We start from the raw sequence: 12,200 nt of genomic DNA on the forward strand, positions 1-12,200 counted from the left end.
GAAGTATCAAAACTACTGAAATTTTCTTACGAGACAATATTTTGAATAAAAAGAGGACATGCTGGCTATCTAGATTGATGGGGACAAATTTTTGTTGTCATTGTATTGCAATGTTGCTGTCATTTGTATTATACAATCCATCCTGACATCAAAATATTGCTGATTTACTATGCGGCTATATAGATATACATAATAAAGTGCAAATATGGTCAGTTTTTGTTGATGCGTTTAAATAATTTTGTTATACTAGTCAGCCTTAGGTATCAAAATTACTGAAAAATTGTTGCGAGACCATATTTTAATTAAAAAGAGGGCATGCTGGCTATCTAAATTGATGGGTATATTTTTTGTCGTCATTGTGTTGCAATGTTGCTGTCATTTGTATTATACAATCCATTCTGACATCAAAATATTACTGATTTACTATGCAGCTATATAGATTTACATGATAAAGTGCAAATATGGTCAGTTTTGGTTGATGCTTTAAAATTATTTTGTTATACGAGTCAGCCTGAGGTATCAAAACTACTGAAATTTTCTTGCGAGACAATATTTTGAATAAAAGAGGTCATGTTGGCTATCTAGATTGATCAGGACAAATTTTTGTTGTCATTGTATTGCACTGTTGCTGTCATTTGTGTTATACAATCCATCCTGACAACAAGATATTGCTGATTTACTATGTGGCTTTATAGATATACATAATAAAGTGCAAATATGGTCAGTTTTTGTTGATGCGTTAAAATAATTTTGTTATACGAGTCAACCTGAGGTATCAAAACTACTGAAATTTTGTTGCGAGACAATATATTGAATAAAAAGAGGACATGCTGGCAATCTAGATTGATGGGGACAAATTTTTGTCATTGTACATGTTGTTTTGCAATGTTGCTGTCATTTGTATTATAGAATCCACCCTGACATCAAAATATTGCTGATTTACTATGCGGCTATATAGATCTATATAATAAAGTGAAAATATTATGGTCAGTTTTGGTTGATGAGTTAAATAATTTTGTTATATGAGTCAGCCTGAGGTATCAAAATTACTGAAATTTTGTAGCGAGACAATATTTTTAATAAAAGGAGGGCAAAAATATTTCCAAATTTTTTAACCCTATATAAATTAACAGATTGACACACTCCCCATTTCCATTCTCAATTTTATAATTATAAGTGCAAATATGGTCAGTTTTGGTTGATGCTTAAAATAATTTTGTTGTACATGTTGTACATGTACCAGTCATCCTGAAGTATTCATTTTTGGCATTGTTTGTCGATTTTATCTGAAAACCAAGTTTATAAGATTTACGATACATGTTAAAACCGATAATAATAGCATTGTAACCAATATCGTTTTTAATTTATAGATAGGCAGATCGCGGATAAATTTGCATTACAAGCAAAGTTTTATGCGTACTTTATTTACAAATACATGTATATATATTTAATCTGTATTGTTTATATAACCATCATAGGCATGACCACGGAGATTTTAATTTTATACATTAAATTACAATATTGTGATCAAAATTCGTTTTTTAAATCAAATAAATAATTTTGTAGTCGCACGCTTTCTTTGAAATTTAATTGCATTATGGGTAATTTCGGATCGTGTAGATAGAATGGGGAATGGTGTATGGTGTAATGTGTAAGGTGTATGGTGCAAAGGTGTAACGTGTATGGTGTAATGGCACAAGGTGTATGTTGTAATGGTGTATGGTGAATGGTGTAATGGTGTATGGTGTGAGTGGGAAGTTTACACCATCCAAGGACTGTAAACATTTCACCCGTAGTAGTATCAACCAAAATAGGACCTATAGAAGCCGACTTTGTCAAGGTGTAGACATTTGTTATTTGATATCACAAAAGACAATACTATCGTTAGAATGTTTTTCCGTAAAGAGAAAACTGAATGTATTTGTTATTTTTCCAGTTTATTATTTGAATCATCAATGCATATCCAATATGAAAAGAAAGATATAAGATATGATTACTAGTGAGGAAACAGTGTTCGTTGTCAGTTTTTTTTTTGTTTTTTTTTTTTTGGTTTTATGAGTTTGTTTGTCCCTCTGGTATCTTTTGTCTCTCTTTTAAAAACAGATCGACCAGTTCGTATGCTTTTTACATCTTTCACGCTAACACCGCATAACCGTAGACTTATCTCAGAGATATCTCAGTTGTTCTTGTCATCGCTACTCCTTCGCAACCGTAAACGATACTGACAAATACGTTTTTTTGGCAAAATGCTTATAACATCTTCAGGATTTCGAATACAAATATGACCAGAGTAATCCTGATATTCCATACGAAAGTTATTTCTCCTAATTTCTATGATGTAATCGATATGTTTCTATATCTTGTAATCATTAATTGATAGATATCTAGAGCCCTCATATTTATAGTCCAGGAACAACAAAAAAAAGAAAACGAGGCCAAGGTAGTCTTTTTTATTTTGACATTGGCTTCATATGCTTTTACTCAGAAAGAGATATAGACACATCAATTTAACAAATAATTAGTCGCAAATGTTATAATTTGAATAACAGTATTTGTCAAATTGATATCCGACATTTTTTTTGCGGTTTCAATGCCCCTGAAATTATTTAATCTACATATTACCTAATTACAACTTTAAATGTTACAGCATATCAAAGTTTATATGTATCTAATATAAATCGATCAATCAACCAAGGTCCGTTTATCGTCGACGAACTCGCCCCATCCCGCCCCCGGTATGTTTGAGTTACCACAATTATATTAGAATTAAAATTGCCTTCTGTTCTGTGGTGTTTTTGAAAAATGCAATCCGACACATGTATAACTTTCTGAAAGAGAAATCTGCTGCAATTTTCATGTTTTTTATTTTCCCAAAAAAAAAAAATCGAAAAACGTTTTATTTAATTACTATCATGATAATTGAATTTTTTTTTGGGGCATGCACTGAATAAAGACTCTAAGCCAGGGACAAGAGCTCTTCAATTTAGATGTAAATGAATAAGAAAATATAATCTCGTTAGCATTATGAATACTGGCCAGATCTGGGCTGAAAAATAAAAAAAAATCAATGCAATTCAAAATCACTCTCTTGTTCTTAGCTATTAGTGGTATCCTACATTTAAATTTCTAAACATGCACTAAGCACATACACTGGCATAACAATGGTGAAATAGGTTCATTTTCTCAAAACAAAAAAAGATTAATTTGTAATTTAGTATCACGAGAAACAAAGACACAAAACATGTATTATCAAACATCAATTATGTGTAGTAACTAAAATCAATAGTTAGTGTGTTATTCCATCAATACTCATGTTGTCGTGTTGACAAACTCTCTTAAAAAGACTTCAAGTAGACCATCATTTTGCCTTTGATATCGATACTTCGTGACGTCATAATCACACCATCTTCGAATAGAATACGAAATATGCAGGTGATTTCAACAAAAGTTATAATCTACTAGTAGACACGGTTGCTCCACAAAATTAAGAGAAATAAAAGTGCATACAACAAAAACATAGAACATGAATCACTGGGGTCATTATTATAGAATGAAGACATTACTTAAGGAAGATGCAAGGATATTTTATTTAAAGAGAACAGCAATGTTAGTACAAACCTTGTAATAAGTCTAATTCGGTGAGTAACATTTGTGAAAAGGGACGGGCTTGTTGTTACGACATTAGGAACATATCCACTACAATCTGTGAAACGGATATTCTACAACGGTCAACCACATCGCGATGGGGATGATTTCAACTTCAGCACTCGAAACTCTTAGTTTGATATGCCCATGTATACATTCAAAAGTGCAAACTACAGAGTTCGCAAAGAAAATTAAACTATTATACTGAATTTCAAGTTTATGTATAAGAATGCTTCATACATATTACACAAGGGAGATAACTAAGCAAAAATCTGAAAGTTTTAATCCCGTTCTTTTGTAAAGACAATATCAATCAGCTTAACATTAGTGATAGTCAAACTACTGTATATCCAATAATATTTATTTTTTCTCGATAACATGTGTTTTACATTTTTATATTTCTGTCAAAGGGCCAAAGTTAATAGTTTGTTATTTAACGAAAATGAAACGAGCCAAATCAATTTAACCAAGATGTTTGGTACCACCTGAATATCAAGTTACAATTAAAATATTGCTACATATTATGTCAATATATTTTCCTGATCCTTCTTCTCTGTCTCTTTTTGCACTTTATACAATACAAAGAACAGATATAATCATGGTATCTGCTGGAACAGCCGTATCTACAAATAAAAAGAACAAAATGTATTCCTAAATATGACGCTTATGTATGAGGTGCTCAGAACCAGGAGTAAATTTGCTAAAAACCTCGGAATAACCTCACACATTTTTACACTTCTACGTGGATAAAAATATTACTGTCATGCTTTAATTAAACAGTGAAAAGGTGTAATCTTTGAAACGTCAAGTGAAGTTTCAGGGATAAATATAGCTTCTTTTCAAAAGAAGATCTTTCTGTTTGACTGTTTTCAGAGTCTTCTTTTACAAAATTTATGAACGACTTTGTGTTTTTATTTACAGATGATGTATCTTAAAGGGCCATTTTTTAAATTAAACTAAGTTATACAAATTATTTCAATCAATCTAAAACACATTAATGAAACATCTGAATAGTGTTAAAATGACGCATTTGTATAGTTTTGCAAGGAGAAAATGATTAACATTGTATTTTCTCTGATATTTTGAGAGATTTAGCATTGACTTCTAATTCACAGCTTTAAATGCTGGGTGGGAAGAATAGTCATCTGTACATTTTTTTGAATGGTGGTTGTCATTGCTGATGAAAAAATATTAATGATTTGTAAAGAGGTTTCATGGTGCATTTTAGTGACCATTCATTGTACATATCATTATCGAGTGTATCTTGTAGAGTGAAGAACTTGAAAATAAGGAGATGTTGTATGATTGGCAATGAGAAAACTATCCACCAAACTTCAAAGAAGTGAATGTAAGCAATCACGTGCAACCGTACGGGCTTCAATAATAAGAAAACATTCATACTGTATGGTCGGCTTATCATTTTTGTTTATACAGTTAAGCTTTGGTTGAACTCCCAAGCCGAAAGAATAAATCTAGCCTGTTGAAAAATTCCTCGTCAGTAAAAACAGTAATTTACTGTGGTTTTAGTGTTAAAAATTTATTAGAAAGACTAATAATCACATATTGACTTACCTAATTAGACTTATCACAGGGTTTTTTTTTACATTAACAACACGACAAGTGAAGTGAAGCAGGATCTCCTCTCCCTTCCAGAGCACATGAGATCACTCCCGGTTTTTGGTAGGGTTCTTATGGCTCAGTCTTTGGTTCACTATGGTGTGTTTTGTATAGTTTTTATATTTTAGTCTTTTTATCTATTTTGCCATTGTTTTGTAAATACATTTTCGACTTATGAGTTTGAATGTTCCTTTGACATCTTTCAACTCTCTGTCACTATATGCATTCACACTCAAGTCAACATTGGTACAATCAGAAAGAAGACACGGTTGATAAAATTCAAAAAAGACTTTTCTTGTATCCTAATATTTGATACTACTGAAACATGTCGCTAGTTGGTTGAGACACGGACAAATCGTATCAGTCAACCATTTTGTGATCGATTGATTGTGTGTAACTCGCTTTACGTCAAATGGCAAATAGTGCATTTTTAGTACGAAAAAAAATGAATGACGGGAAGTTTGGAATGACAATTGAAAAAATGGAATAGTGGATAGGGATAGGAGTTTTATTAGCCTTTGAACACGCCCATACAGTCCGATTGAAGAGTTGTTCCAAGTATTCTCAACTCGAATTGTAATCTGACATTCAGCAGTGAGGAATAGTAGTATTGAAAAAGGGACATATGAGCTAAGGGTGTTTTAATGTTTAATAATGATAAGCTCAACACACTAAATTAGTTCGAACTTTAAATGCAAGCTTACCATTGGTCCAGTTTCTAGGTGTGAAGTTTTTGGTGTACAGGAAAAGTGGAATGGCTCCTTTCTTTTCCCATGGACAATAAGGAGTTTGATCAATAACAACAAACCATCCATCATCTCCTGGACATCCATGATAACTTTTATTTACAAAAAACTTGCGCCGTGAATTTCTGAAGAAATAATCAGATATCAACTTGATCACATTTAAAATTAATGTTTACCTGTATATGATAATATAAATTATTTCCAGTGCCTGAGGGAGATATGAAGATGTGTTCACCCAAGCACATTCATATTTCATGAAAGCATCGCCCGATGGAACTATATCTTTTCGAGGGTGAAAACATCTTCATATCTCAATAAGCCAATTGAAAATGAATGTTTTATTCCACTACCTATACTTTTTTCCTTCCTGAACATTATTCTTTATCTTATCCGCTTCTTTTTGTTTTTGTAACTAAACACTACATGAAGAATGATAATCAAAACTAAACATAATCTATTCATTATAATTCCTTTTTTTCTTTTAGACCTGAATTAATTTTGAAAACGAAATTACTTTACAATCTCTAAAAATATTTAAAACGTTATTTAAATATTAACGCACGTAATGTTGTATACGGAAGTTCCGAGGGGAATATGATACTCAGAGGGTAATATAAAGTTTTGTTCGACGTCATGTGGCATAGTCTCGTCCAATCAATTGTTGATTTCGCTATCAATATTAATAAGCAGTGCAATAACATCATTTGAGATAACTTAATTTGACACAATGTAAAACATTGTAAAATATTATATAGTATATGATATTATATGGTATGATGTATAGTATAATATTACATTACTTAATTGTATCTTTAGCAATATATTAAAAATTATCATAGAATGCATGATATACAGTTAGTGATAAAGTTTTGATATTTAGAAATAAATGCACAGCAAGGGAGAATAATTGTAATTAGTTATATAACCGACAATAACGTTCTTATGTGCAGTTTGCAAACATTTCACTTGCCAATTGGAAATAATACAACTTTTTAGCAAAAAATACAAATATAACTACTGACCTAACAACAAAGTTGATTGCATGGATAATGGTTATATTTTTTCGTTTACTGTATGCCTATAGTCATGCAATCATTAAAACTCTCTTGATCATTACAAGTATAATTATTGCCGTTTTAATCTGTTCTCTTTAAAACGACTCTGAATCAACAAGTCGGTGTAAGTACATGTTTTTGATACCGTCAACATGGTCATGTATTGTTCCTGCATGTATCAAGAATATTTTATTGTCAATTTACTCCTATTTCCTTACCATGTTTACTGTATACAAAATAAGTGTTAGTCATTAAAATAAACTATTAGTAAATTATTTACCCAGTTATTGAAAAGAAGTTAAATGTACTGCAGGATTCCAAGTCATTAAAACTACTGTCTGCTAGATTTGCTCTACTAAACCAGTTCATCTTATCTGTATGTCTGCCATTAAAGGACATCCATGCAACAACATGATTATTCTTGAAAAATTCTATTTTCACCTGTGAACATTAAAATAAACAAACACAAAAAAATTAAAAATTAAATGCTACGTCATAGTAAAATGTCGTTGGTTATTTTGTTATTGTTTGTACAACAGATAATTTAGTTAACCTACATGTCTATAAACTTATCTTTCGTATTGAAAAGAATTAAAACAAACAATATTAAACACCATGTTCAAGCCTTGGGCTTCGTCTTTATGTAATTGGTGCCTTTGTTGTTCGGTATTTGTTATAGATATAGAGCTGGAACTTCTTTCTTTGTTTCTTTAGTTATATCTGTTATCAAATACAAGTTACCGTCTTTATATTTGCAGTACCCCAATTATCGATAATTCTATTTCTTAAATGGCGGCTTGTGCCCTGATTAACGAACGATGTTGGTAGATCGTTACACAATGCCTGGTTGTTCCATGCTTCAAGAACGGGCTTTCCATTTCCGGAAAATGCTATAAACACAGGAAACCAAACTAAAATGTAAAAGTTTTTATTTCACATTTCATGTCAGATAAAATATCGTATGATATAAATGTTTAAGAAGGACATTTCTATAGTAATGTGCCTTTAATAAAAAAAAAAGATGTTGTTTATCGTCTTAATAACGTGTTATATTATTCTTTTATTTGTCTTAAATATTATTACTTTTACTGTTTAGTCTGGTTTTTTTTTTTTTTTTGGTGATATCCTTTAGACGTGACTCTAAACTTATTTATCCATCAATGTGTTATTCTTATTACTTATACACCCCGTCATTGTGTTATTGTTCTATGACAAGTTGTGCATTCTTGTCTTTCATTTTTGCTTATGTGCTTTGTTTATATGCCATTTTGTGTTAACTTTCTTTATTACATATGACTTGGCTCTGTACTTATACATCCCGTAATTATGTTCTTGTGGTATTGTAAATTTTTGTATTCTTGTCTTTCATTTTTGAATACATTATGCTTTGTCTATATGCCTTTTTGTGCTTCTTTGTTACATATTTGTTTGTTTTCGTAGTGATGAAGATTATAACACAATGTTGACTGCTGTTCCTCTTTTTTTGACATTTTTATCAACTGTGTGTGTTTGTTTTGTACGCACATCGTTGTCAATATAACGGAATTTGATGCTACTTTCATACAAGTGAGACGTTTAGCTAGTTATAAAACCAGGTTTAATCAACCATTGTGTACATTACAAAATGCCTGTACCAAGTCAGGAATATGACATTTGTTATCAATTCGTTTGATGTGTTTGATTAGGGACTTTCCATTTTGAATTTTCCTCGGAGTTCAGTATTTTTGTGATTTTACTTTTTAAATGCTTCATAAAACTACCAGCACTAACATGTATATAGTTCTTACCTTCTGTTGTGCTGACACTTTCGGGAACAACAAGCAAAACCAGAACTAAGATACACATGGTCATTTCAGCATTCGGTTTCATACTATATCATGAAAAAAAATATTATTAAAATAGCTACATTATGCATTTATAAGCATATTTTCAAAATAAATTACATTATTAACAAATAAAACGTAAGAATATTGTTATTAGAATAAAATAGAATAGAACAAATTATATAAGGTAGGGTTATATGAAACATTACAAACATAAGCTCTATAGAACTTTTTGCCGACACTTTTTTTTTTGTGATCTGTTTTAGTTATTTGTTTGCGTTATATTACACTAGTAGCAAGATTTCAGTCTGAAACGGTCATTTTGGTCTGATCAAGTCTGAATCAACTGAATTTACCGCTAGGGAAAAACGTTAAGACTTTTTAAGACTTTCAGACGCTGTTCAGATATGTCGTGTTCAGTCCGTTCATTCATGTCAAGATAAACAAGACAGAAGGCTCTAGCTGTTAAACAAGATATGTTAAGACGGTTTTAGACGAATTCAGACCAAACATAAAAAGTAATGTTCAAAATTTTCAGATCGGGTTAAGATCCGTTTAGTGTGTCAGAATGATATTAGGAGTTACGCCCCTTCATGTGGATGATACATTTTAATTATAAAAAAATTACAATATAAATGCTAGAATGAAAAACGTATATTTTTAATAATTAAACATAAAATCATTGGTTGACGTTTTATTTCTGTTGGTCTTTTTTTAAGAGATTAGTGATTTTGTTTTGTTGAGGAAATAACTTATTCGCCTATAACTGTTTATGATTTTATTTTATTTTTTATTTTCTGATGTTAATTTATGTATTTATCTACTTATTCTTTGAAAAGAAGTAATTGCAAATTTTAAACATAACATTATCAAAAGAGTGAAAACACCTTATAAATTTCATGCGTCTGAAGCACGTTTCTGGATTTAACTTCATCGGGAACGATAAACGTAAAGACAAATATGTTTTATGTCAGATAATTTATATCGTTAATTTCGTTATCTTTCGATACTTTCCTCTAAAACTTAATAATTACTTCGTGGCTTTTAGTAATCATTCCCCGTGCGTGTTATTCTTTTTATATTTGGACAACCGTCTTCTTTTTTTTTTTTTTTGCTTTTATTTCGTAGTGATGCGTAGTCACCAAGGCCGCATCAGGGAACCATGTCTCCGAGTGCAGTTAATATTCTGAAAACTGCACTTAGACCGTGACGAGACAATAAAACTATAAATAACATACCATCGGAAAGAAGAAGATGTTGATGGGAGGGGGCGGGGAGGAGGTTACAGAATAGAGAATGAGTGGCAATAAATATAAAGAATAGAGAAAATGGATAAAAAAAAATAAAGAATAGAGAATAATAAGGTGCTTGAATATAAAGAATTGATAATAATAGACAAAAAGTTTAAAGAATAGAGAAAATCGGCATAGAAAATTAAAGAATAAAGAACTAGAGGCTCTAAAGAGCCTGTGTCGCTCACCTTGGTCTATGTGCATATTAAACAATGGACACAGATGGATTCATGACAAAATTGTGTTTTGGTGATGGTGATGTGTTTGTAGATCTTACTTTACTGAACATTCTTGCTCCTTACTATTATCTCTATCTATAATGAACTTGGCCCAGTAGTTACAGTGGAAAATATTTTGTAAAAATTTACAAAAATTTACAAAATTTATGAAAATTGTAAAAAATTGACTATAAAGGGCAATAACTCCTTAAGGGGTCAATTGACAATTTTGGTCATGTTGACTTATTTGTAGATCTAACTTTGCTGTACATTATTGCTGTTTACAGTTTATCTCTATCTATAATAATATTCAAGATAATAACCAAAAGCTGCAAAATTTTCTTAAAATTACCAATTCAGGGGCAGCAACCCAACAACATGTTGCCTGATTGGTCTGAAAATTTCAGGGCAGATAGATCGTGACCTAATGAACAATTTTATACCATCAGATTTGCTCTAAATGCTTTGGTTTCAGAGATATGAGCCAAAAACTGCATTTTACCCTATGTATTATTTTTTTGCCATGTCGGCCATCTTGGTTTGCGGGCAGGGTCATCGGACACATTTTTTAAACTAGATACCCTAATGATGATTGTGGACAATTTTGGTTAAATTTATCTTAGTAGTTTCAGAGGAGAAGATTTTTGTAAAAGATTACAAAAATTTACGAAAAATGGTTAAAAATTGAATATAAAGGGCAATAACTCCTTAAGGGGTCAACTGACCATTTTGGTCAAGTTGACTTATTTGTAGATCATACTTTGCTGAACATTATTGCTGTTTACAGTTTATCTCTATCTATAATAATATTCAAGATAATAACCAAAAACGGCAAAATTTCCTGAAAATTACCAATTCAGGGGCAGCAACCCAACAATGGGTTGTCTGATTCATCTGAAAATTTCAGGGCAGATAGATCTTGACCTGATAAACAATTTTACCCCATGTCAGATTTGCTCTTAATGCTTTGGTTTCAGAGATTTAAGCCAAAATCTACATTTTACCCCTATGTTCTATTTTTAGCCATGGCGGCCATCTTGGTTGGTTGACGGGGTCATCGGACACATTTTTTAAACTAGATACCCCAATGATGATTGTGGCCAAGTTTGGTCAAATTTGGCCCAGTAGTTTCAGAGGAGAAGATTTTTGTAAAAGTTTACGGACGACGGACGACGGACGACGGACGCAGGACGACGGACGCAGGACGACGGACGACGGACGCAAAGTGATGAGAAAAGCTCACTTGACCTTTCAGGTCAGGTGAGCTAAAAAAAGGACCCCCTCCAGATCCTCATAGAAGTTTTCGTTAAAACAATACAACCTAATTTAAGTTCAGCATCTAGTATATATCCTTGTAAATGCGTTAATCCTTTCTTTCATTTTAATAACAATTTTATTTAATATAAAATAATTATGTATTTATTTGTTTATTCAAGTTGCACTATAGCAAATAATTCTTCTTCGCCTTTTTCTTCCTATAATAGTAATAAATGTATTCGTTATTTAATATTTTCTGTCAATAAAGATTGAATTCGATGGCACGTGCCACTAATCAAAAATGATCCTTAAACTATCAAAAACTTGGCAATTACAATGGCTATTTCACAATTACATCATATGTACACCTGTCATGGTATCATAGCTCCGTTCATGTATGTGTAATTTAAGGTTCTGATACATTTTATAATACTAGTAGCTTCTTTCTGAACACTATTGACGACATTGTTAAAACTGCACGAACATATCACAAAACCGCAAATTTAGTGGTTAAAAAATAAACGATAATGACAAAAAAATAATTAAA

At 31.4% G+C, this 12,200-nt stretch overlaps 2 protein-coding genes across 8 annotated transcripts in view; both read right to left on the minus strand.

Annotated features, from left to right (window-relative positions):
• LOC127716004 (transcription intermediary factor 1-alpha-like) overlaps positions 1 to 12,200 on the minus strand; it is a 431,824-nt gene that overhangs the window by 287,923 nt on the left and 131,701 nt on the right. The window lies entirely within an intron of this gene.
• LOC127716018 (uncharacterized) overlaps positions 3,993 to 12,200 on the minus strand; it is a 364,497-nt gene continuing 356,289 nt past the window's right edge. For all 6 annotated transcript variants that reach the window (XM_052222140.1, XM_052222138.1, XM_052222142.1 and 3 more), the window contains exons 2-6: positions 8,851 to 8,933; positions 7,805 to 7,974; positions 7,344 to 7,504; positions 5,967 to 6,133; positions 3,993 to 4,268 (exon numbers count right to left, since the gene is read on the minus strand). In XM_052222140.1, the coding sequence (XP_052078100.1) occupies positions 4,216 to 4,268; positions 5,967 to 6,133; positions 7,344 to 7,504; positions 7,805 to 7,974; positions 8,851 to 8,932 (633 nt within the window). In that variant the 5' untranslated portion in view covers position 8,933 and the 3' untranslated portion in view covers positions 3,993 to 4,215. The remainder of the gene's footprint in view (positions 4,269 to 5,966; positions 6,134 to 7,343; positions 7,505 to 7,804; positions 7,975 to 8,850; positions 8,934 to 12,200) is intronic.

Source organism: Mytilus californianus, unplaced genomic scaffold, assembly GCF_021869535.1.
Source record: "Mytilus californianus isolate M0D057914Y unplaced genomic scaffold, xbMytCali1.0.p SCAF_9, whole genome shotgun sequence".
Taxonomy (NCBI): domain Eukaryota; kingdom Metazoa; phylum Mollusca; class Bivalvia; order Mytilida; family Mytilidae; genus Mytilus; species Mytilus californianus.